At 35.9% G+C, this 27,482-nt stretch overlaps 2 protein-coding genes across 5 annotated transcripts; one reads left to right on the top strand and one right to left on the bottom strand.

The window, feature by feature from the left end:
• Positions 1 to 657: 657 nt before the first annotated feature.
• On the top strand, positions 658 to 13,655 carry LOC145556394 (sulfhydryl oxidase 2-like). Of its 4 annotated transcripts, none has more exons than XM_081618045.1 (12): positions 658 to 1,033; positions 4,413 to 4,437; positions 4,525 to 4,617; positions 5,756 to 5,934; positions 9,717 to 9,786; positions 9,910 to 9,978; positions 10,063 to 10,136; positions 10,223 to 10,415; positions 11,031 to 11,071; positions 12,344 to 12,490; positions 12,596 to 13,081; positions 13,273 to 13,655. In XM_081618045.1, the coding sequence occupies exons 1-11, from the start codon at positions 816 to 818 to the stop codon at positions 13,068 to 13,070; spliced, it is 1,584 nt and encodes a 527-aa protein (XP_081474171.1). In that variant the 5' UTR covers positions 658 to 815; the 3' UTR covers positions 13,071 to 13,081; positions 13,273 to 13,655. The 4 variants fall into 4 exon arrangements, with proteins under 4 accessions (XP_081474171.1, XP_081474179.1, XP_081474195.1 ...); XM_081618053.1 differs by having other exon boundaries at positions 659 to 1,033; positions 12,596 to 13,036; XM_081618069.1 differs by having other exon boundaries at positions 661 to 1,033; positions 10,255 to 10,411; positions 12,596 to 13,036.
• A 1,186-nt stretch (positions 13,656 to 14,841) lies between these two features.
• LOC145556384 (inactive beta-amylase 9-like) lies at positions 14,842 to 17,978 on the bottom strand. Its single transcript, XM_081618034.1, has 3 exons — positions 17,639 to 17,978; positions 15,966 to 16,448; positions 14,842 to 15,873 (listed from the first exon to the last, which is right to left on the bottom strand). Exons 1-3 carry the CDS (start codon positions 17,867 to 17,869, stop codon positions 14,995 to 14,997), a joined length of 1,593 nt encoding a protein of 530 aa, XP_081474160.1. The 5' UTR covers positions 17,870 to 17,978; the 3' UTR covers positions 14,842 to 14,994.
• Between the last annotated feature and the right edge of the window lie 9,504 nt (positions 17,979 to 27,482).

Raw genomic sequence — 27,482 nt, 5'->3', positions numbered from 1 at the left:
CCCTTATCGCAACACCATGGGAAAGCCCCCAAGCGCTGGTAATTGTGCGCTTAAACGCTTCCACATTATAGGATCTGTCAGTGTGGATACGCCCAATTAGCATCAGACTTAGGTTTTCTTCGCTTTCGTTATTCTGTATTTCTCCTAAATCAATCACTGATCCCTCCTCCTCAAGAGCAAGGCGTGAGACATAGGCTGCAAGTTCCTCAGCCATTGCTAAGAGATTAGCCACCAGGGAGAAAACGCCGTTACCGTCGGCAGGTCGTTCTATCGAATAGAGAGAGAGCCCTTTCTTGCGAGGGAGATTTCTATTTAGTTCAGTTCAATTCACCTCCAATCAGTTCAGTTCAGTTCACTTTAATAAATGTGAATAAGCTCTAAATTGTCCTCTTTTTTTTATTTTTATTTTTTATTTATTTTATTTTTTTAAATCTCCATTTAACGCTCACAAATAAATTTTACCCAAGAGTCTATAGAAACTTCTAAAATTAAACCCGCAAATATTGAAAACCAGAGGTAATATAATAAACTAAAACAAAAAAAAAAAAAATGTTGTAACTCAAAGATCATGTCATGGAAGATCTTAAAAAAAAATGTAAAAAGACGACAAAACTTAAAAAAACAGGGATTAACCTAACTTTGCTCTCATACAACCTGCGCGCTTTCTTTCTTTCTTAACCATTATTTTACAACACCATTATTGAAGTTTGTTTGAACAACTAAACTCACTTCAACCAAACCAAAACACCTTTTTTATACTTCCGCCATTTTCAATCAACTCCACATTTTTTTTGATAATCTTTAATCAAACTTCAATGTATTCATTTTTTGTGATTCTTCTTGTTTTCTCTCACTTGAATTTCGATGTTTCATCGTCGTCGATTGGATCTCGTTCAATTCTTCGGAAGATTACCGATGATGTTGTAAATGGCGAATTTCATGATGTTGTTGTTGAATTGAATGATACTAATTTCAAGGATGTTCTTCGTGAAACCCCTGCTACTTTTGCTATTGTCGAATTCTTTGCTCACTGGTTAGTGAATTATTTTAATTGTTTGGATTTTGATCTGATATTCGTAGATTTGATTGATTTTTGTATTGAATGGATTGAATTGGACATTATTGACTGTATTCATGTTTGATTATTTGAATTGATGATCTTAATTTGCCCCGATTTTAGTTGGTGGTTAATGTTTTGGTGGGTTTGGACAATTGTTGTTGATAGAAAATTAAAAATGTGTGATTTATTATGTATTTTCGGAGTAGTTAATATTCGTGGTAAGTGTGGCATTAGAGATTACAGAAATTGTGTTTATTGCAACTGCTGAGGTAAAGAAAGCATTAGCAATTGCAGATAACAGTCTTAGAGTTATGTTGTTAATTGTGTACTGACCAATCGAATTAGCGGGGTGTCCCGTGGAGTAGAGTAATTTGGAGGATGTAAGAATTTTGTGGGGCATATAGGGCGTGATGCCGTGATGTAGATGTTTTGAATTGTTGCAATAAGGGTGGATTTACTTGTAATCTACTAGTAGTATTAGGTAGTAATTATGGGAAGGTGTGTGTTTCCGATGGCATAACTGCTCATTTCTTAAATTAGGAAATTTAAATTAGAGTACTCTATGTTTAGTGTAGGTAGTTAGAGCTGGTTGAAGTGGAACTGTAAATTGAGTACCCTGCTGCTTCTTTGAGTTCCTAGAAACTCACTACACATCGTATACTTTCATGTCCAAGAATCAAGTCTTTGACATAAGGGTTCATGTCTTGCTGGGGGAGAGCATGACTCACGACTCATGGAAATTGTGACATTGTTAGGGTTAGCTTTTAGGTACACGTGAATTAGTTGCTTGGAAAAGGGCTGAAAGTCGCTAAAGTATACAAGCTGATCCTTCTGTCGCAGACAAAATTATGTACCTTATATGGATGTCTTAAAGGACTATACTTACATGAACATGTGCTTAGTCTCTGTGCAATGATCAACTAATAAGGGGCGGAGGTAGTATTTAGAAGGCAGTTGTTTCTTGTTATAGGGAGGTGCTGCCAGAATACACTGGAGGCTTTAACACTCTTAATAACATTCCCTGGGTTCTGCCTAGGGTTTAGGCGAAATTAATACAGGGGGATGTCATTATATTTGCAGAATCGTAATTATCTATAACAATATTAATTATAAACGGTATAGAAAGAGAGGATAGAACTGACGTTTTTTAGAGCTGCTTGATTGGCTGAAGGTGGTAGAATATGGAGGAGAGAAATTGGAGTTGTTTATGGATTTCTGGAAAACAATAGTGTCAATCTTTTCTCAGATGGGATGAAAACTTTGGTATAAGCCTATAAGCCAATTATAAAAACGAAAGGGGAAAAAAAAAAAAAAAAAAAAAAAAAGAATGATCATCATAACTAAGAAAGATGACAACTTTTCTGGGGCATCTCAAAATTCAAAGATCGTCAATACATGGAGTAATGTAAAAATCTAATGCCTGAAGATGAATATGTGAGTTTTAATAAACGTTTGATCATGTCAAGCGTTGATCAAACTTCGAATTCATAGAATGTGGAATTACAAAATTTATTCTGATTGTATGTTGTTTGGAACAAAACTAACACAGAGGGATTTTTTTATATTCACAGAATAATAATTATCTATATCAACACGAAATATTATCTTCATAGAAAGAGGAGAGAGAACTGACCATTATTTGGAGCTACTTGATTGGTTAAAGGCGGTTAAATATGGTAGAGGGAGATTTGGAGCTGTTTCTGGAAAACAAACGTGTCTTACTCCTAATGGGATAGTGTCAAAACTTTTGGTATTTGGGCATTTAAAAAAAAATAAAATGGTATTATAGGAACTTATTTTGCCAAAGCTATTAATTTAAAAGAATTATTTTGTAATACAATTTCATTAAAAAAAATATCTATAATCATAATAAGTACTGACTCCGTCTCATTTAAATTGGCATGATTTGACTTTGGACACTATTAACATAAGTTACTTTAGGGGGCATTTGGTTGGGGGTAATAATCAAAGGGACCGGAAATGAACAAGCCTCATTCCCTTTGTTGTTGTTTGTTTGTCACTTTCTATCATTCCCTTTACCCACTTTCATTATTGAGTTTACCTAAATATGTTTCACACTGATTCCCCCACCCCACAAGACTTTTCCATTTCCATTCCCATTCCCCACTTCATTACCCATCACTCTCTCTCTCTCTCTCTCTCTCTCTCTCTCAAACCCTAAAATACCCAATACCCCTCACTCCTCACCGAAGCTCCCCTCAGTGAAAAAGAGAATGTACATATTAATTGTTATAAATATCCCAATAACATTTAATATGATGTATATGTTTTTTTTTTTCATACTTAAAAAGGTGATGTCAATTTTGATACTTCTATCAGTCATCACATATGATATGAAACATATTTCAAAAAAGAATTTAACATGAGATCTCTTAACTTTAATATTCCGTGCTATATTGTAACATGTTTATAGTAACATGTTGCTTAGATGTAAGCTTTCCTCTCTCAAAGACAGAAAAAAAAAACGTAAAACTGGCTTTGTTAGTTGCTAGCTGGATCTTTGGTCTGCCCTTGGGTTTTTCATACCGCACTATATGTAAAAATAATTAACCCCATCTGATGGCAATAGAAGTCAGCTTATCTAGAAGAAATACAACAAATCATTGCCTTACTGCCTTCTTGCACTATGTTGGTTGTCTTTCTGGGGTTTTGGAGATGCGAGATTGTTTCTACATACTGAATAGCTGCAGTTTTCCACTTTGGTAAACGGACTGTGATTTTTTTGGGAAGTAATTATCTATTTATATATTTTAGGCTCTCTTTAATTCTTTATGGGCTAAGGAGGTGAGATTTCCCAAATTTTCAAAGAAACTGCTAATTTGTAGTTGTGGTTTTTATGGTTACTTTATGAGGATACCTCCTTTTAGATATTGTTCTGTGCTGTTCTAGTAAAGTATTTCTTATGATCGTATTTAAAAAAAAAAAAGATAAAAAAAATTGGTGACATCATGTTTGTTTGTTAGTACCAGGACGTGAAAGAGTTTCAAGGTAGGGCCGTAGGGACTCTTTCTAGAACATAGCTTATTACTGAATCTTGATGAACAATTGATGTTTAGGGAGTTAGGGATAACTCTTAAAAAAAGTGGCTAAGTTGGAAATATATGTTTTTTGTAAACCACCCCCGTCCCAACCCAATGAACAAAAATGAAATTCTTGGAGTTGGACTTTTCTTGCATCCTTTTGGTTCTCCAAATCATTGGGGATTGCGATCATACAAAAGTTTATGATTAAATCTAACATCCTCATAGCTACTAAGATGCTATATGAGTCCTAGGTTATACTGTTGGTTGTTTATATGCTGACTCTTTTAATTTGCAATGTGATGTGACAGGTGCCCTGCATGCAGAAATTATAAGGTAGAATCAAGTGCTTATTAGTTTTTTGCTGCAAATAATGCTTCTTTATAACCAACTGTATGATAAGTTGGGATTGTTTTCTTGCAGCCTCATTATGAAAAAGTTGCAAGGATTTTTAATGGGCCTGATGCAGCACATCCAGGAATTCTTTTGATGGCTAGGGTAGATTGTGCCTCAAAGGTATTGGTGCTTTGCTTCTGTGTTACCTTGATCACCTCTGTGACTGCAAATTTTTCGCTCTTCTTGAGTGAGAATGTGGCTATTATGTCAGATGTCTGTTTGAAGACTAAATATTTTGAGCTGAGTCTTTCCTATGTGTCATACGGCTTGTGTTGATGAAATGGTGATATGGCAACCTTATTGTGATCAATTGATCATTGCACATTTGCACCGACTCTACAATGGTTTTTTTTGGTAAAAAAAGGATGTTCGGGAGAAAATTGTTTATTTATGTCATTTGAGGTAATAATATACATCGTATGAATTTGAACAGTTGAGGAATGAAAAAAAACTAGTTTGTGACTCGGGCGATGCTCCGGATTCCGTTTAAGTACAAATTAAAAAAATTATCTTAAGTTTGTATAATTTTTTTAAATGAATGTTAATTAAGTAATAAAATGGCATTGTTGTGGAATAAAACAACAAATACAATAGATCAAAAGGTAATTTTATTTAATGGTGAATCAATATGAAATAATTTTCCACTTAATAGGGAAATAATGGTATTAAAAGGTCGAAATTCCAAGGGATGTAAGGGTTTTAATGTGGTCCAAATAATTATATGCATTGACATGTCATTACCCATGTGGTGCCATGTCATAAATCTCATGATGACTTAAGAGTGACATATGTCATCAACATGTTATCCCTTTTAGTTTTAATAATATTATGGATGAGGCAATTAATATGCTCTTTTTTTGCTCTACTAAAATAAAGATTTTTCTCATGACATGACATGATTTTGGCTTCCTATTTTTCTTACTTTTTCATTTTGTTTCCTTTCTAAGTATCTGGTTTTCTCATCCTTTTGTTTGGGGTGGGTTATGTTGTTTGATTCTGTGTTATGAATATCATTATGACATCATATTCTTGTAATGGGAGTGATCATTGAAATTGTTTTGAAATCTCAACTTGCAATGGCAGTCCTCTGTTCTATTATTAGCATCAATATATTGGAATTCCTTCAACAATTGTGTATACTGTATAGTGTATGCCTTAGCTTTGCTCCAAGATTTATTCAGTAATTTTTAGCTGCTTCTGTTCTTTGTAGTGATTATCCTTTTTTTATTTTTTATTTTTCACTTTTTTGGCAGCACAGATAAATGCCAAACTATGTGATAGGTTTTCAGTGGATCGTTACCCTATGCTTCTTTGGAGTAAGCCTGGTAAGTTTGCATCAACGGCTGTTTGGGATGGAAATGATGGTGATATAATGTCAATCAAGGATGGGCGCACATCTGATCGGCTGCTTAATTGGATAAATAAGAAAATGAATAGGTAAGGATTCTATTGTCCTATTGCAACCAATAAGTTTATAAACAAGATGATTTTTGGTAAAGTTTTACTCTGGGTTCTGTGCGGTACATTATATTTGTTGCATGCTTTTTGTTTAGCACTATGGATTTGGTTTGACATTTTTCACTGCATTGCTGATATATAGCCGTACAGGTCTTTGGTTTTATTGCTGCTATATTTGGGGGGATATTTATTCTTTATTAAAAGTAATAGCAGAGGACAACTCTAGGTATAAAAAAAAATAAAAAAAAAAAAAGAAAGAAAGAAAAACTATAACACTTTGACTCTCATTCTTGCCTGCACATTTCCTAGACCTTTAATATCTTCGATTATCTTTGAGTAAAAATTATGAAATCTTTTACTTTGAAAATATGCATCGAGACTCTCCTGTCATCATTTAACATAATATTTGCTTTTTAAATAGGAAAACTTGCCAAGAATAATCCGAACTTTGTTCCGTTTGCTCAAAATAATCCCACCTTTCAATTATTTTTAAATAATCCCAACTTTATACCCTATTCATTTTAAATAGTCCCAGGTGACTTGAAACCGGCTAAATAGGTTAATTTTTTTTTTAAAAAAAAAAATAAATAAAAAGAAAGTAAAAATCTTATGAAAAAAAAACCACCACCTTAGCCACCAATATCTCCACTCCCACCCTAACTTAGACGCCGGAACCACCTCCTCCACCCCCACCCAAACCCGAAACCACCACCCCCACCTAACCAGACTTTATCCTATCCTAAAAGAACCCCATCTCAAAAATCAAACAATCCCCAATTACATGTTCTTCATCTTCATATTAAAAATTTGAGGTTGCAAATTTGAAGTTTTGGGAATGGGAAGGAAAGGCATTGCAGAAGGCAAGTGAGGAGAGAGAATTAATGGGTGAGAGTGGTTGCGGTAGGGTTTCGGATTTGGGTGGGTGGTTTCGGGTGAGGGAGGGGGAGGGGGTCGGAAACGGGCGGGAGAACGGAAGGGGGGTCGAAAATGGGACGGAGAAGGGGAGGGGATGCCGGCGGTAATAGCCTCCCTGCGATGGCAGACTGTCAGCGGCTACCTGCCGGGATTGGATTTTATTTTATAATTTTTTTTTTTTGAAAGAGTTTTTTTTTTTTTTAATTGAAATGATTTTTTAATCTAATTTTTTTTATTAAATTTTTTTGACCTATCACATGGCAACATGTGTCAAATAACTTGTTTTAACGAGTTAGATGACCGGTTGGGACCATTAAAAGCGAATGTATATTAAAGTTTGGATTATTAAAAAATTATTGAAAGTTGGGATTATTTTGGGCGAATGAAGCAAAGTTTGGATTATTTTAGGCAATTTTTCCGTAAAAATATTCATAAAAAAAATTCATGTCAATGTAAGTATTTGAATATTGTAAAAGCCAAATTGTTGCAAATAAAAAATACGAAGGAGGTTTTTGATTGTTGAGTTTCTTATGTATTTATTGTACATGACTACATGACACATTTTCTTAGTGCAACATACTACACTAAAGAGGCAAACGTGGTTTACTATACTCTTTGTATGTGTCGGTGGCCTCGGTGACACCAAGTTTACTGAAGGGAGCTGTATAATGGAAATTGGAAGAATTTTTAATATGTCAATTGTTATTCGATCATGCTCCATGAAGAAATCTATACTAATATTTTAAAACAGGAAGTTTGGAGGACACGTGATTGACTTTTTATTTTAAAAAAAAATTTATTTTGGTTTTACAAAAATTTAAGCCCTTTTAATCTAACTGAAGCGTCCTTTCCAAAAAAAAAAAAAAAAAAAAAATCACAGTGAAGTGTTTTAATTTTTTTTTCCCTTTTAAGTTATTTCTTTTCCTCTTATCATTGTTCTTCATCTGTTTCTAAAATTTGTTTCTTTAGTAGTCAGTTCCACATTCCCCTCTCCTATTTATATCACAATACACATGCAATTGATCTCTCCAACCAAACTTTGAGTTTTTGCTTAAAAGAAATTGGGTTTTCGTGATCGGTTTCGTGATGTATGTTACAACAAGGTTTGTATTTTTACCCGTTAAATTTTTTGGTTTCATATTTGAAATCAGGTTGCAGTGGTGAATTTATCTGTTATAGATTTTTGATACTATAAATTTTTTTTTAAAATTTTTTTTTCTTCAGAATTTATATTTTCTCACTCTCATTGTCTTATTGTTAATTGATGCTTCTTTTTACTATGTTTTAAGAACTTCTGGGTTGTCAAGTTTGTGGGATTGTTTTGGCTAATTTGGTCAGATTTTAGTTTATTTGGATGACAAAATTAGGTTTATGGTATCTGACGACTAATTTGTTTGTGGGATGTTGAGAAGAAGTTAATTTATTTTTCATCTTCAATTGTCACAAGTTTCGTTTCCAATTGTCATAAATTCCGACGAAAATTGTGAGTATTAGGCCGTAGAATTGTTGTGATCATCTGATTATCCTTTTTCTTTGCAATGTTTATTTGGTAAGAATGTACATCTTTTCTGGTTTTATGAAATTCGCTTACATATATTAATATTTTTGTGTAAAATGTACATCTTTTCTGATTTAATGAAATTCGATTTCATATGTTACTATTTTTGGGAATAAATGTTTAAATGGTATTATTGAATGTTTAAGAATTTATGAGAGTTTTTAGATCAATATATCACTATACGTTAAAAAAAAAAAAAAAAAGAAGCATCAAATACGTGTGCAATTTATAAATACAGTAGACAACCCGCACGGGTTTAAGACTAGTTGTTACATTAAATACGTGTGCAATTTATATATGTGTACTTGAAATTGGGTTTCCTTACCACATTGTGGTCATTGTTCGCTCTCTCTCTCTCTCTCTTTTCCCCTTGACCTTTGGTTGGAGCTGAATTTTGCCTCCTTCGTGTTTATATAAACCAAGATCTACTTTGTTATAATAAAGATTATCTTTGTTTTATTCTTCCTTTTATTATTTTTCGAAATCTTAGAATGCTGGTCCCATTCCCTATAAACTCTAGCCTAGGCCATACACAATTCACATGGCCATAAACTGGTGAACAGCCTGGATTGACAATTTAAAGAAAATACTTCACAAAGGATTTAGAATTCAGACCTTGGAACTTGGTTCTCTTAAAGTAACTGCAAGTCCTCCTTTTTCTTATTAGGATTGATACCCCATTAGTGCTATGTGATTATTTCATCCATTCTCAAACAAGTACTCACTTCGTCCCTATTTATTTGCCCCATTAGTATTTATGGTTTTCAAGACAAAACACATATCTCCATTTCCATATGCATAATCTTATCAAAACTTGTTAAAAATAAATATTTAATGAGACGAATCCAAAAAGATCCCACATGGTTATGTTATCGCCTTTCGATTAACGGGAATTTATGGTCATATTGCAAGTGGTAAACAAATAGAGACAGTTGGAGATTGGTGTGTGTGTGTGTGTGTGTGTGTGTTGCTAACTTAATTAAGATGTTTGAAATTGCCCCCTATTTTGTAACTTTGGTGATGTGTTTTTTCTCTTTTAAAAAGATGCTGACATATTGTTTATGCTCTCGTAAAACATGGTGACATATTCCACATTCTGTCTATACCCTAACTAATTGTGAAGTAGCAATGCCTACCAATCTACCTTGGCTATTAATCCACATGAAAGCTCATTCTGCTGATATTATTAATTGGTGTAAATTTAATCCATAATGTAGTGTTTTATTGAGTGTTAACTTTACATTCCTATTATTAGCTCCTAGATTAATGCTAGATTGTCTTTCTGCAGCTCATATGGTTTTGATGACAATAAATATGAACACGAGCACCTTCAATCAAAGACTTTAGTTCCTGAGCAGGTACTTTTAACTATAAGAAGCTGGTTAATTTTTAATTATTTTTATTTTATTTTATTGTTGTTGTTGATAATGACGATGATGCCTTCATTTGGTTTAATAAAATTCTTGTTATTCTGCATGAAGATTGCGCAAGCAGTTTATGACATTGAGGAAGCAACATCTTCTGCTTTTGATATCATTATGCGGCATAAGGTACTGTCAGTCATCTGTTTAGATTAATTTGTGCTAGGCTTGTTCCAGGTTTCATTTCCTTATATTCTACATGTGGTATGACAGATGATAAAACCGGGGACCAAAGCTTCACTCGTGAGGTTTCTTCAACTTATAGCAGCTCATCATCCTTCAAGGAGGTATGCCATATAGTTCTCCCCATATATCACATCTGCCAGATGTGACCATAATTTTATCAATGCTTAAAGGAAGTGCGTAATTTTAGGTTTTTTTTCTACCATGGATATCTGTTATCAGATGCCGTAAAGGAAGCGCTGAGATACTTGTCAACTTTGATGACTTGTATCCACCAGAGATTATGGCAGATAATAAAGAAGATGGCATATCTGAAAATGCAACAAAAATTCTTGAGAGTTTCCAGATTTGTGGAAAAGATGTTCCTCGTGGATACTGGGTTGGTACTTCTCTTTACTAATTCTTGTTTTATTTCTGATATATTGCTATCTTATGCCTTCTCTCTTCCCGCTCCTTCCCTTTAGTCAGCATACCAGCCTCCTTGCCAGCCATATCCATCCTCCCTCCTCTCCTTCTTTACCACCTCCTTGCCTCCACCTTAGCCATGCCTTCACATCCTCACCCTTGCCCAAAGTCTGCCAAACACAGGGTAGGGGAAAACTCTGTTGTCATCAGAGTTTAGTACAATTAACAAACACAAAATTCATGCCTATTGCTGTGTTAGAGATTAGGGTGTTATATGTACTCATCAAATTGATTGTAGGGAAACTGTTTATCTGATTTCCTTAGGTGAGATGCTTTATATTGCTATTTCAGGGAACAAAAAAATATAGGGAGTAGATAGTTCAAGTGACAATTATTTAGCCAAAGTAAATTGAAAAGTGAAAACAAAGAACTTCTAGTTAGCCAGGAATTAATTAAATTAATAGAATTTGATCATTATAATTGTCATCTTTTTTTTTTTTTTTTGTTTGTTTGTTTGTTTGAACTAAAAATTGTTTTCTGATTGAATATTTCAATAAAATACATTTTGATTTCTCTCGGTTGGCTGATTGCAGATGTTCTGTCGAGGGAGCAGGAATGATACAAGAGGCTTTAGGTGTGTGAGCTCATTGTTCTGTTGTAATCTCTACTTAGCTTCTTCAGTTTGTTTAATTTATGTTTTGGAGATATAAACATCAAGCATGTGGCAATCAAATCAACTCAATTACAATTTTTTATTTATTATTGTTTTTTTTTTTTTTTTTTTTTTTTTTGGGGGGGGGGGGGGGGGGGACAAGGATTGTGTTCCTTTGCTCTGTTGCTTTATAAAAGACTGCCATCATATTGAAAATTAAAGTTACTTCCATTGGAATGTGGTCTGTTATTGACTTGCCTTTCAGTACTCAAGATTACCTTTCTCCATTGATCAAACTTGAAACATTTCTACTTTTGCTAGGCTGTTTCTTTTACCCTGTGATACATCGGTAGAAGTAGAAATAGTTAAAATCTGTGCCTACACTTGGATGATACTTAATGGTAGTATAGCATTAGGATATTGTATTCTATGTTGGATCTTTTTCTCGTTGTACAATGATACTCCTATGGATGATTTAGGGGGCGATTGGTTTAATGAAGGTAAACAAGGAGAATGAAAACTTAGCCCTTATATTTAAATTCATCACCTTTATCCTTCCACTCAACCACCATCACCACAACCCTATCCTTCAATCTACCCTTCCCTCAACCACCACCATACAACCACCCTCTGCTGCCATCCTACTGCCCCGTCAATCTCTTGTTGCTACTATTGCTCTCTCTCTCTCTGGGTGTTTCGGGGTGGGTGGTCTGATTTCGGGTGGGTTTGGAATGGGTGTGGTGGTTTAGGGGTGGTTAGGGAGGGGTTTTTTAGTAGGTGAGGGGTGCTTTTTGGGCTGTTAGGGTGAGGTTTCGGCCAGGTGAAGTTGGGTATCGGGATATTCACTGTGGTTTGGGTGGGGTATGACTGTATGAGCGCTGGTAGGGCCGCAATGGCAATGCTGGTGTAGGCTGTGGTGGTGGGTGGTGCAGGTGAGGGTGGTGTTTGGCTTCTGTGGTGGGTGGTGCGGTAGGCAGTTGTGGATGTGGTGGTGTTGGGGTGGCTCAAGAAAGGATTGGAAGTACAATTACCATAGTGGAGGTGAGGAATCAAAGTAGAGGACTTTGAGGGTATGAAAACGATAAAGGAAATGATCTAAATGGTATAACTATCAATAACAAAGGGAATCAGCATATTATATTCTTACTCTTTGATAATTGCCCCATACCATATACCCCCCAGTTTGTTAATGAGAACTGTAGAATTTTGAAAAATGTTATAATATGTCTAATGATGGGTTTGCTTTATCTGCAGTTGTGGATTATGGGTTCTATTGCACTCCCTTTCAGTGAAGGTTGAAGACGGAGAGAGCCACACTGCATTCACAACCATATGTGAATTCATTCACAACTTTTTCATCTGCGAGGAATGTCGGGAGCATTTTTTTGACATGTGTTCGAGGTGAGGATGCTAGAACCCACTCCTTTGACTTCTTAGCAAATTCTTCAGCTTGAAAGTTTCAGCATGGTCAGGGATTTTTTGATGTGAATTTATTTTAAATTTCAGGGTTGATAGTCCTTTAAACAGTACACGCAACTTTGCCCTCTGGTTATGGGACGTGCATAATCAGGTCAATGAAAGGCTAAGTAAAGAAGAAGCTGCTCTTGAGACTGGGGATCCCAACTATCCAAAGATGATCTGGCCTCCAAAGCAGCTATGTCCTTCTTGTCACTTGAGCCAGAAAAGTGACTCGAGCAGCCAAGTTAATTGGGACAAAGATGAGGTGTTCAAGTTCTTGGCTAGTTACTACGGAAAAACATTGCTGTCTGTATACAAGGACAAAGACCTTCTAAGGCATGACGAGGTTCAGCATTCACATGCTGAAGAACAGATGGAGGCAACAAATCCCATGGTTGTGTCAATTGGAGCAGCTCTTGCTCTCGCTGTTGCTAGCGCTTTATTCGGGGCATTGACTTGTTATTGGCGCTCACAGCAAAAGAGTCGAAAGTATAGACATCTACATTCTTTAAAGAACATATGACTATTAGGAGGGTAATGAACTCTTTTAAAGATGTCCGGGCATAAATCAACTGGAATTTAAAAAAGAAAATAACAAAAAAACACACACACAAAAAAAAAAAAAAAAAAAAGAACCCTTGAAAGTAGGTTTAATAAGTGCATGTTATTATCAATATTCTTTTGTTTGAAATCCTTATCCTTTGTTCTTTCACTCTTGATCTCAGGCCAAGAAGAAGCTGGAATTGAGATAATTGAAGGAAAGCGTATCGAGCACAGTTTACAGAAGCCATGGCTAAGGCAGTTTGGATATGGAAATATGGGTTAAGAATGTACATTTAAGGCTTCCGAACTGTCTCATGCAGAGTACACCGCGGCTCCTTGCTGTACCATTATATGCAATGTACAGAGCATCTGAATTTGGTTGGCAGTTTCGTAAACTCACATATGTTGCCTCTTAGCCACATACACAATACACGCTTTCTTGTTCATTTTTTGTATGGTGCACACATTGTAGTGGGAGTTGAGAAATCATCATGAAATTGGTTCTCATATGCAATTATTAGCGGCTAATGTCTCTACGTAAGGATATTGTTTAATTTGATGCCAATTTTTGAGTAAAGATGAGGGATACATATGTTCATTTATATTGCGAGTTATGTCTGCTCCTACGAGTTTATACTGTCAAACCTTTTTCATTTGTCTTTGGAATAATAGCTGAATATTTTGTACTGCTGGGTTTACTACAAACGATTACTCCATCTGTTTTTAAATACTTGCTCTATTTCTCCATGCGCGGAGTTTTAGGAGAAATTAGAGAAAGTAATAAAATATGAAGGTAGTAGAGTTGGTGGAAGAATAAAAAATTATAGAAAGCAAAAGTACTAGAGAGAATTGGAGGAGAGAGAATATATGTTAGGACCACTCGGTGAGAGAAATTGATTAAATATTGTAAAAGCTTTTCAAATAAGGAAATGGAACAAGTATTTAAAAACGGCCGCAAATGAAAAGTGGAGCAAGTATTTAAAAATGGAGGGAGTACTCTTTTACTTCATGAAAGTGTAACGCATAAAAAGCCTTCAATTCTTGAAACCTACTCCTTTCCTTAGCAAACCATTTTATGCAATGTACAGAGTATTTTGAATTTCGCTGGAACTTTTGCGCAACATCAATTTCCACAGCGTCTCTAAAAGATCAGACGGTTCGGAAAATTCCTTCATCGAAGCTTGGATGGATTCTCACAACTATAACAGGCAAAATAGTGGCAAAAGAGTTAAATTGATGTTAAAAATACCATTTATGTAAAATTCCAATGCGGAAACAAGATTATGTCCTCAACCAAATATTGCCCAAACAAGATGAGAATAAGCCTCACTTAGTTTTAAAACAATGGCATTATATACAAGGTCTTGTAATAAAATCTTGCCCATAATTTTGGGCAACATGGCAACTAAACAAGAATCGTTAAGAGTAGTATCCTTTGCTGCTTGAAGGAACTACAAAATTTGGGATCAGATGCAGCAGTTCAAGGTTACAAGTCATAACCAAGATACAGATCAAACAATCAGGAGCAGAAGAGAAGCAATCAATCAATCATGAGATCGAAGGGGAAAATGCTGCACTAGACAGAGTAATAAACGAAAATAAACTGAAAGGGGCAAGCATCCACCAAGCTTAAGGTTTGACTGAGAGAGCTGCACTCTCTACAGTTGTTTCACTTTCTTTTTTTGCTGTAAACGATCATAAACCAACATTTAGTAACCTTAAACAACTGCAATAAGCCAATAAGGGAGACCTGAGAAAAAAATAATCCGTATTTAACTTTCGACTTAATTACAAATTAAACTTATGGCAAGTACATTGATATAGAGCAGGTTTACATGACAGTTTCTCTATAATTATCTTTACAAGGTTCAGTATTTACTTAATCTCTTCTAAAGAAAGATTATTTATGCAGTTTGCACCTGAAGAACTTCTGACTTCACATGTACAGGTTCTGCAACTCTCCTAGTTTCTGGCATATCATCGACATCTACATCCAACTGATTTACTCCACGAACGAATGCTGTGAACATAGGAAAATGTTTAGGGGAGAAAAAATCTGCTCCCATTCTCTGATATGTGAATGAATCCACTACTGGGTTCTCTTCTGATAGATTGCTCTTAATATTAGAAAATCCATCAGTCACTTTAGAAAGTGAAAGGTTCTCGCCAGATACACCGACCCCTTGCACTCTGCATACATCTTTAATTTGTGCAAGTAATGACTGAGGACTTGATCCATTTGGTTCGCGATTGTCTGACAGGTCCAATCCTGGCAATATTATTCTGCATGAATTCTTGCCAAACATCTCAATAACTTCTTCATATCCATCTCTATAAACTGTGTTGTAAAAACCAGCAGTCAACTCAGAAGGGTGGGACCGAGTCTTATACCATGAATGCACCAAGGGTAATTTTCCAGAAATGATCAATGGAGTTTCACCAAAAACAGCCGAGGCAAGGGAAAGAATGCGGTTCCCATGAGAGATGAGCTGGTCGGAATACCATGAAAGGAAAAAGTCACCATACGGAGTCTCCCAAGATCCACCATTATCCTTAAAGAAGTTTTTTGCACAAGGAGGCTCATTGTATGAAGGAACATCATGAGGCCCACCCAGACCCCACATTGGTTTGCCCATCATTTCAGCATAGTGCTTGAGGTGTGTGAGCATGTATTTGTCGTAGCACTGGAATTCTCCAACACCCGAGTGGTTATTGCGTGATGCTGAATCATGGCATGAAGGATAACGAAGCTCACCATCTGGTCCAAGCCCTATTGTGACACCCTACAAAAAACAATGGGAAATACATTAGTTAGCAATAAAGCTACCTCACAAATGTGATAGCATAATATACTAAAGAAGGTATCTATACTCACAGTGATAGTGGATCCCATGAAAGGTGAAAATGTTGATTTGAAGCTCTCACAGAAATTTTGATACACTTGGATTGGCGATCTATTGTCGAAAATAGGTAGATCATCAACAGCTAATGATAAACACTCTTTGTATTGTTGCCCCAAGCGGTCTGTGAAGTATATACTTGGGTCAGCCTCACCAAATTCAGAAACCCAATTAGGGAGAGGAATTTTTGGTTCCTGAGAAGCATGGAAGCAGAGGCTTACACGCAGCTTTAAACCCAATTTTTGGACCATCTCTGCAACAGCAAGGTAACCAGACCAGTCATACTTTCCCATAGCTTCCTTCTCAACAATTCCCCACCAGACAGGAAGCTCCACACCATCAACGCCCATTAGCTTCAAAGCTTTTAAGCCAGCAGTTATAGCTCTCTCATGATTCAGTGTGTTGTCCCTTGACACTGTATCTAAGGGTAACCCAACAAAAAGGCTTACGCCATCAACCTGGATATCCAATAAAGCCTACGATTAGAAATGAGATTAATATAGTGGGTTCGATAATGACAAAAAATATAATCCAAGGACCAAACTCATCAATTGAAAACTTGAAGATGAATACATATATTGAATCTATACTAAAAGTTATGAGATCAAAATTGACCAAAACTTGCACTCTTGGCTTACAAATTCTTCCAAACTTCTTCATTATATTCCCACAAAATTATGATCTAAAATTGTTGCTCCATTACTAACATAAACACAATTGAAATCACCATTTGCGGAATACATAATCTTCAACATAAGTGCTAGAGCCGACGGAAGGCACCGGGTACTACTAAGTATAAAGGAGTTAATGAATATGCATAGTAAAGCGCTATCTATGCATAATAATAATGGCTGGATCTACTACTACCTCGTCCATTGAGTATACCCATCCACCCACGAAAAATATGGTGAAATAAAAAAAACATTCAAAGTTACCAAATCAACTTCCCCTTCTTCGGCCTTGAATACCTCACCATACAAAGATCACACCCCCTCTATCCTACAAAAAATGTCTCATATCTCTCTTATAGTTTGTCCCACAAAAATCGACTCACTTCTCTCATTGGCTATGTCCATTTGATATAATATTGTTTTTCATTTTCATCTTTAACATATTATATCCATCTTCTCTCTCAACTCTCTTAAAGCATTACTCTTCCATTAGTCCCCATTATCTCTTACTCCAGGAAACCCAGTTTATCACAACATAAATGTCAATCGAGTAGCATTTTCGTAAATAAATCAACAATTCTACCCGGGCATAACATTTTCGTTATGAAAGCAACATTTAATGGAAAATTGTTGCTTTATTTACGTAATTAACACTTAATTAACAATTTTTGCTCATCTTTGTAGTAAACTTGAATTTTCTCATAAAATTCTAATTTTACTAAATTAACAATACACACTACCTCATTTTTATTCTGTATACACTTCTACTTAACAAACCACAGATATTCTAATTGTACAATATTTTTCAATGGAATTTCTTCAATTTATAATAATAATTCATAAATACTACAATAATTTTGGTTTATTATAATCACTAAATCATAGCAGCAACAACAACAAAAAAAATTATATAAAAAAAAAATAAATAAATAGACTGATTGAAAAATTAAATTAAAATAAATAAAGAAGAAGCTCACAGAAATTGAATTAGGCGAAGCAGGTGTCTTCTCAACAGGTATAACATCAGATTGCACAGCTCTAAGAGGAAATCGAAACCCATAATTACCCTTTTCCTTGATCATTGATTGATCAAATAAAACCCTAGATTTCTGTTTATTATTTCCAAAATTGGGAAAACATAAATCTCTCAGATTTTCTTCTATCTTCCCAATCTTCATCTGAGAATTACCAATTACTGATATCTCCATTTTTTCAAGAAAGAAATAGATTTAACACTAAAAAAAATTAAATTTGATTGAAAAAGTTGAGAATTTAAGAACAATTTTTTTTTGGAGTATAGTAGTAGAAAAGTGTTTGATTTTTTAATTTGAAAGAAATGTAAAGATGTTTAAATAGGAAAAGTGCATTTTTAGGTGGGTGGGAAAGTGCATAGTGAAGAGCCAACAAGAATTTGACACGTGTTGAGTACAGGTGGCAAATGAAGAACAGCCGCAAATAATGGTTATGGATTAGGAACTTTGCTCGTTTTTTCTCAAAGTTTGAAAAGGTTGTTTGTGGATGAAACAATCTTGGACATTTTTCACATGCATGTGACTATTTTGATTTCTATGTTTGAGTATTCTTATCCATATAACAAATTACAACTTGGACTTACACTTTTATTTTGTGGCATTCAAGTGGAAATATATTTTATATTTGTATTTTCTCAAAAAAAAAAAAAAAAAAATTTATTTGTTTGAAAATTTTGGAATTTATAGTGTACTATGAGTGGCATTCAATTTCTATGATTGAGCATTCTTATCCATTAATAAATTACTACTTATTACAATTTGGACAAGAGTTTTTATAGTGGGAATCTATCAAGATTAGGAAAAATTGCTAAAATTATATAACTTTTGGCCATTCTTTTTTAATAATACAATCTTTTGATTATTTTGTAATAATATAACCTTAAGGAGGTGTTCATTTTAAACAAGAAAAATTTGATTTTCGGTGAGTTTGAGGTGGGTGAAGGGGATGGGATTTTCCACACTTCCTTGTCCCCACCACTAAAAACTCATCCCCTCCCCTTTCATAACCTTAAAGTCTACCGAAAATTCGATTTTATCTTGTTTAAAATGAATACCTTCTAAAGGTAGTATTATTACAAAATAATCCAAATGTTGTATTATAAAAAAGAATTGGCCAAAGGTTGTATTATTTATAGCAATTTTCCCCTAAGATTATTGTAAATTAGGGTGTAAGCCTGTAAGGCAAACTATTCTATTAATTTATATTCCAATGTAGTTTGGGGGTTTCTTAAGATAAAAATTGTAGAAAAAAAATACTACGTAAAAAATGAATTTGAATTACGAAGTATTTATATTGGAAATGTTGGAATTTTGATGTCATTGAACTCTTATGCTAATATTATCGTCCTTTTACGAGTAATGTCTTATGGAACACTATATTGTAGTTTTCGGCTTAAGTGGAAGGGTTATTAGGGGAGGTGGGGTGATGGTTTGAGAGGGGGGTAAATGGGTGGAGTTGGAAGAGGGAGGGGTTATTTAGGATCACCAGCGTGGTGAAGGTGAGTTTGGGCGCCGGAGAAAGGGTTTTTCGAGTTTTAGGGTGGGATTTGTGAGGATGATGGACTTGGTGGTTTAGGGGGAAGGGATGGGCGAGTTCAGGTGGGTCGTTGGGAGTTATGGTGGCGCCGGCACAGGGGTTCAGTGGGAATTCAATGCCGACGGGGACGTTGCGCCGGTGGGGGCAGGGCTGTTGGCTAGGCAGTGTGGTGGGGAGGGTGGGTTTAATTATTTATTATTTTTTTAATAATTAATTAAATAATTATTTTAGAATTAAAATAATTTTAAAAAAGAACCAATAATTCTATTATGCCACGTGATATAATTAACCATAATGACTAGCAGAGTGAACGTCCGTTAGTCATTTGGGCATTTGGTAACATTTTTGTTAAACTCAGTGGTATATGGTGAATTTGAAAGTTTTTGATGGTATATGGCGAATTAATTAAGTAAAAATTCAGTGGTATATGGAGAAAAAGCCATTTTTTTTTTTTTTTTTTTTTTTTTTTTTTGTAATAATAGGATATCAATTACACAATCTAAGGCTTTTTGTTATTTCAATTATTCTCAATTTAGGGTTCTTTGTTTCCTATGAAATTTTTGTTATTGTTATAGCATTGTTTGTGTTTGTAGTTTGATGCATTTATCTCATCATCCTATAGGACAAAGTACGTGTAAGTATGGTTTTCTACTGTTGTATTAACTATGAAATTCAGACTTTTCTCCTTATTTTGCCCTTCTTGGCTTCCTGCTCAATAGGAACACGAATAGGAAGAGCAATAGGAATAGGAAGAGGAATTGTGAGCGAGGTAGTTGTCAAAAAAAAACAAAAGGACAAGTTAATCCTAGGCTTTAACCATCAGCTTAAGCTTAAGCTCGCTTTTGGTTGAGTTGATCCTCTAACATGGTATGACTCACTTGTAGGAATTATAACTAATAGCAATTAATAATAGAACAAACTTGTCTGATTTAATGTCGTGGCGTGACATAGCATCACTGCCTTAAAGTCGAATTTGCACCATACTTGTACACACAGAATTATAGCAATCGACCTCTAGGGTTACACTGCACGACTCTAACTCTCCAGTGTACTACAAAGAGCCAGATTGAGAACACAATGATCAATGCCCAAAACAAGAAACTATTTTGTGTAACATTTTAGGAGTAAAGAAGATAAATATATCTTTTTTGTGTGTACTTTTGAAGTGGAGGATACTTCAATTTTTAGTGTAGTATGTAATCCCTTTTTTTTTTTTTTTTTTTTTTTTAATTTTTTTTTTATGTGTTCAAAAGAAGTAGAGGAGCTTCATTTATGTAGTAGTTTCACTAAGCTCAAGTCAAAGGAATAGAATTAATATTTCACGGCAACTAAGAAATCATCAAAACCCTTTGATTATGCATGTTTTCTAATTAGTCTTCCATCTATGTATCAAACGGCTACCGAGGAAGAAATATATGATGATCACAGTTAACTAATTGCTATAATCATGGTATTGTAGACACCCATTTGTGTCTCCCCAAAACCAATCCCAGTGATGAGTACCTTTCACGTCGAATCATAAACGAATGAAGCGAAAGTGTGAAAAGTCCAGTGTTGCGGATAGTTTTAATTTCTTTTCTCTTCTTTCTGTTTTTAAAAACTTATTTTAAGAAAACAGCCAATCCAGTTTGGTTGGTCCATGATATGGGTCCAATAGTAGTGTAGTTTGATGGGGCTTGCAAAGACCTTTCCAACGATATATTATAAGCCCAATTCCGATGAATATTGAGGAAGTTATGGCCAATTTACCAAAATGGGTCTGGTTTGAGCCTTATATGCGGCCCAATGATCTAGAGGATGGCCTAATATGATTTATCATTCCTAATGCAATTAGGAATGGTTTTAGTCTTCTAGATTCTTCTAGAAGGTTCTTTTCATTCCTAATTCAATTAGCATTGATAAATTGACTTTTGTTGACTTTTCAGAGTTTTAATTAAAATCAAAAAGTATTTTCGAGGAAAAGATACGATTTTATCCTCCAGTACGGCAAACTTATATGATTTTCGAAAACGCGTCAAAAACAAGCCTGGCGCCTGACTCCAGGCATTGGCGCTTGGAGCCAGGCCTGGCGCTAGCCATTGGCGCCTGGCGCTAGTGTTGGTGCCTGGCGCCAGTTAGCCAGGGTTGGCGGCAGCTCTGTTTTATGTGCGCCAAGTGCTCTGTTTTGATATTTTATCTTTTTTGGCTGATTTTCTCTATAAATAACGTCGTAAAAACTCCGTTCTCATTCATCAACAATCAGTTTTAATTAATATTCACCTACAATCAGTTTTCATTCAATTAATTCTCTCATTCTCTTCTCTTCTCATTCATCTTTCTTTCTTTCTCTTTTCTAAAAATTGCTTTTTACATACAAAATTCCGCATTCGCAAGATCTAGAAACACCTAACCATATTCGAAGTTGCCTTTGCCCTAGACGTGAAAGGTTTAATTTCTGAGGGTTTGGTCCCAAATCTCTCTTTCAATCATTTAATTTAATTGTTTTGATTATTATTTTCCTTGAAGTTACTAACGTGTGTATTTTGTTATTAGAAAGAGGTACGAGGCATCAAAGTAAGTGCTTTAATGGTTTTTATTGATATTATGATGTAGAATCATGTTTATATTGTTATTATGATATTCCTAGTATCATGTCTAGGGTAGCTTTAATATTAAATATGATTGTTATGATGCTTCCTATGTCCTTCCTAATATTTATGATTGTTAGTATCATGTTAGGGTTAAAGATTTTATTTTCATTGCTTAGTGACATGCTAGGGTTTGTTATTAATCTTGTTAGTATCATGCCTAGGATCTTGCTATTATTATGCTTTAATATTAACATGAACATGATTATGATTATAATTGTTATAATTTATGATGATTATGATTATTATTATTATTTTGATGATGATTATTTTATTATAATTTTTATTATGATTATAATTATTATTATGATGATTATTTATTATTATGTTGCTTGATTATTTATTGTTATTGCTTGATCACCTTTTATGCATGTTTAAAGGGAATTTGTAGTTGTAATCACGCTTAATAAGATAATTTAATAATCTTGTTAGGGTTAATATGATTATAATTTTAAGTGATCGCCAATAATAGTTTTATTTGTGCATTAATATTCAACCAACATAGATAAACAGGTTTAGGGGTTAATCCTATTGATTGCATGTTAATCAGAAAGCGCGCATGAATACGATCAGAATAATGTAGAGGCCTATTATTAGGGCAGGTTCAATCTCTTTTAGGTTGGATTGTACCTTCATCCCCGAACCCTTATTTGGTTCAAGACCTTATGGAGTTGACGATCTCTTGGATCGTTAAGGGGTGTAACTTTCAACTCGTGAACGGTTTACAAGTTCCTAAAACTTGTTGGCGACTCTTTTGCTCTATCTTCTTCCCTTTTGGACGCCACCGTACTTTAGTGTATGATCACAGTGGGGTTCAAGCTAGGGGTTAGGCACTAAGTCCCATGGTCTTACACAAGAGTCCAAGCATGTCACTTACACTCAACGCACACACCAATACACATACTTTGACCATGTTTAAGAGAGTCTTGTGTGCGCGTTTTTTCTGTCATTTTTTTTAGGGGGGTAAGTCGGATATTAATCCTCCAATAATAATAAAAAAAAAATATACTTAGTTCCCTAATAATATGTACATTATTTTTGCCAAAAATAGGCACCCATTTTTTATTTTTTATTTATTCTTTTTTCCTCCTTAAAATAAACCGTAAAGTCAAGTTGATTCGAGTCAAGTAATTAAAACGCAAAATGGTTTAATTTACAGCGCGTGGTCAAGAAAGGAAGGACGGTTAATCAAAGACAACCTTTTCGTACAAGTCCAACTTTTCGACAAACCCATAGCTCATAAGAGGAAAGCTAAGACTATAATGGCAACAGAAGAAGAAGTCAATGATCTTAGGAACCAACTGGTTACCGTGACTGAGACACTGAAGCTTCTCGCACTCAAGATCGATGATCCCGTGAAACAACAACAGATGGACCTCATGCAAGAGAGTCTAAGAAAGCTGTCTAGCGACTACAAGTTTCAAGAGCTTACATCACAAGGGGTCTCGGTGGACAAATATCTTCTTCTGCAGAAGTTCAATGCCAATGACATCCCAAAATTCAGAGCAACTGACAACCCTTACTTTCATTTAAGAGCATTCGAAACAATAATGAGTATTAAGGGTATCGATAAGAAGGTTTTCCCCTCTCTATTCTCACTATCTCTCGAGACCGTTTGCCAACAATGGTTCTTTTCTCTCGAGAAAGAAAAGACCTACTCTACCTGGGAGTCCATAGCAAACGCTTTCGTTGATAGGTACAAGTGCAACATTCAAGTCGAGACTGACCATAGGGAACTTGAAATCCTCAAGCAGAAAGAGAATGAAGGCTTCACCTCTTTCTTTAACAAATGGAGGGAAACCTCAGCTAAGATGATTGAGGTGCCAAGTGAAAAAGAGTATGTGAGGCTGTTCATAAAAAATCTTCAAGAAAAATATTCCAAGCATCTCAAGTATCAAAATAATCTCCATACCTTGAAGGCCGTCTATGACATTGGGATCAATATTGAAGACGACTTGGCTAAGTTAAAAGCTACCAACAATAACTCCAACAGTGGCTGGAAAGGAAAGAAGAACGACAATCCTTCTTCTTCCAAAACCACCCACTCAAACAACGTTAGCACTTTTAATTTAGGAGAAGTCCTTGCTATGAACAATCAAGGATAGAAGAAACCATTTAGGAGGAACTTTACTCCTATTGGCATAAGTTATGACACCGCATTTGATCGATTAAATGCAAAAGGCCTTATAACTCCTATTGGACCATTTGGGGACCCACCAGTCGAGAAGAGGTCGGCTAATTGGAACCCCAATGCACATTGCAAGTATCACCAAGGTAGGGGCCATCTCACCGAAAACTGTTGGAAGCTTAAGGAAGCTATCCAAGACTTAATCGACAACAACAAGCTGCCGTTGCCCCCTGCCAGTAAGAAGCCAAGCATCGACAATGCACCTCTCGCTCATACCCTGGCTATCTCTGATGAAGAAAACGAGGTTGACCCCTCATCTCTCATTAGACCTGTCAAAGAAATCTATGCCACAGAAAAGGAAGAGGAAACCTTTTTCGATGTCAAGGATAACCTTCCAGAACCGGCAAGTAAGGAAGATATACAATTTCTCACACTGTCTATGATGGAGGTATCGCATCTACTACGTGAAGCTCTCAAGGCCATAAAGGAACCCCAAAAGAAATATGACGAGGTTCTACTTCTGAAAGATAAACCTAAAAGAGAATTCACACCCATAGGAATGACCTATGATGCTACTTTCGATCATCTCTATGATCAAGGACTAATCAAACCTATTGGTCCAACAGAGGATCCAACACCAGAAAAGCGATCTCCGAGGTGGGATCTCAAGTCATACTGCAAGTACCATCAAGGAAACGGTCATACTACAAATGAATGCTACAGGTTTCAAAACCTTATCCAAGATCTTGTGGAAGCTAATAAGATCTCATTACCTCTAGCTAGCAAGGGAACGACTTATGAGGCAAAGCGTTTTTCCTTACAAGTCACTGAAAAACCCAAGAAGAGCAATAGAATCTACACTCCAATTGGGATCCCATATGCACAAATGTTCGAAATGCTCTCCGAGAGTGGCGAGATCAAACCTCTCGAACCAAGACCATTCGAATCATTGAAAAGGACGGATAGATATTACTGTCAGTATCATCAATCAGGGGGTCACACTATAGAAAACTGTTTCAAATTCAAGGATTTGGTTCAGAAAATGATTGATGAAAAGAAACTAGTCCAAGTTCAACAAGAAGAGGATGCAACAATTAATGGAGTTTGGGACAGTTATGAAGAAGATGTCTATCTAAAGGACATAGTAGGACCTCCACCTTCTGTGTCATACACCACAGATGACATTTGGGCTGAAGAAGACTCATCGATAGGCGTCCTCACAAGATCTGGGAGAATGCAACCTCCCGTTTCAACACAACCTATGCCAACCACACAACAAGTTCCCATACCTATCATTGAAGACAATGATATTGTTAAGCAGTTTAAGAAAACAAAAGTTGAGATGAATGTATGGAAACTTTTGGCAACATCTCGAGAACATAGGTTGGCTGTAATGAATGCCTTGGAAAAAATTGGGATAGATTCTGACACTACTCCTGAGGGATTATCCAACTTCCTCACAAGTGACCTTTCTAGTCCAATTAATTTGATCACTTTTTCTGACAAAGATTTACCCCCAGAAGGTGACAAACATTACAAGGCATTAAACCTCACAGTAGTGTGCAAGAGGATGAATGTTCCTATGACTCTTGTAGACAATGGATCGGCCATCAACGTATGTCCACTTAGAACTGCGAGGATGCTAGGCATAAGGGACGAAGATTTAACTCCGTCTACACAAGGAATAAGGGCCTATGACAACACTCGTCGTCAAGCTCTTGGCAAAATTACCCTGAATGTAACGGCAGGAGCAATAGAACATGCTACTACTTTCCAAGTAGTAGACATTAAAGCTTCGTTCAACTTTTTGTTAGGACGCCCTTGGCTTCATGATCTAAAGGCCGTCCCTTCATCTCTCCACCAACAAGTTAAAGCTATACTTGGGGGAATTCCAGTCACCATCGATGCTTCGCCTATGAGGATCAAATCTATAGAGAATCCGATCATTAATGTGGAGCACGACGAGGATGATGAAGATTTATGGGGCTTTAACGAAGAAGTCTCCTTAATCCAGGAGGATGAAAGGACCCCTCTTTTCCATGACCCCCATTCCAACATGATTGTAAATGCCATGCTGCAGAAACAAGGACATTTTCCTAGGATGACCCTAGGAAAGAAGAAAGGAATGGCAAAACCGCTGGAGTCACCTGGCCTCCCTAAGTTAGAAACTTTCGGACTTGGTTTCGAACCGACTCGGAAAGATCTCAAGCGAGCCCAGGAAAAGTCAAAAGCACGCAGGGATGCTCGCATTCAAAAGAAAGCAATCCCAATGGATCAGTATCCTCTTACGCTTAATGGTCAATTTATAAAAGAAGGAGAGGATTATCCATGCCATGAATTTCCCGAGCCTTTTGTTGTAAACGGCATAAGACAACCGGGATTCGAGATTTTCTTGGATTTCTACTTCACTGATGAAATCCCAGCTCCTGTCTACAAAGAGAAAGCACCCCCATGCTTTGACTTTAACGTCATGGGACTACTGTTTGGGCGAGAAAAGAATGAGCCAACTTATAAAGAGGATAACTTCTCGCTCATTCAAACAGTCCTACAAAGTGAAAGCTTCGATCCCTCGAAGTTAACCACTCCAGCTGAAGGATCACTACAAGGGTGGCGCAAGACTATCAAGGTGACTACTCCAAGCGGAAGGAAGATAGCCATCACGACAGGGCAAGGACCGATGTTTGAAGAGTCGTCTGAGTCAGAGTCTGAGTCGGAGTCTCTCCCCCTAGAGTCTTCTAGATCTTTAGTAGTAGCACCTCCCCCTCCTATTTCTTCTCCTAAAATAGTTTGTGATCCAGTCCCTAAGGACTTATCACTCTTTGATGTAATGATCTCAGAGTATAATAATATTTCTCATTCTCCTTACTTATCGTGTTCTTCTCTAACCCAAGATGACGAGCATTGCTTAACTAACAATGAAAAAGACAAAGAAATTATTAAATCAATGGAAACACTCGAAAAGAAAACATCGGTAATTGAAGAAACTGAAACAGTTGATATCTCAAATGATTCAACCTATAAAAGAGAAGTTAAAATCGGATTAACATTGAATAAACAAGAAAGAATCGATTTAATTAACTTACTTAAAGAATTTATCGATGTATTTGCTTGGTCATATGAAGATATGCCAGGCATTAATAGAGAAATAGCTCAACACACTATACCACTAATTCCAGGAATGAAACCTGTAAAACAAAAGTTACGTCGAATGAAACCTGACGTAGCTCTTAAAATAAAAGAAGAAGTTCAAAAACAAATAACTGCAGGTTTCATCAAAGTATCCAAATACCCTGAATGGGTCGCCAACGTCGTCCCAGTTCCGAAGAAAGATGGAAGGGTAAGAATGTGTTTCGACTATCGAGATCTAAATAAGGCAAGTCCAAAGGACGACTTCCCTTTGCCACACATCGATATTCTGGTAGATAACACGGCAAATCACGTGCTTCTCTCGTTCATGGATGGGTACGCAGGTTACAACCAGATTCTCATGGCAGAAGA

Source organism: Chenopodium album, chromosome 1 (genome assembly GCF_948465745.1).
Source record: "Chenopodium album chromosome 1, dcCheAlbu1.1, whole genome shotgun sequence".
Classification (NCBI taxonomy): Eukaryota; Viridiplantae; Streptophyta; class Magnoliopsida; order Caryophyllales; family Amaranthaceae; genus Chenopodium; species Chenopodium album.
Note: the sequence above shows the minus strand (reverse complement) of the source record. Positions and strands in the feature narration are given on the sequence as shown.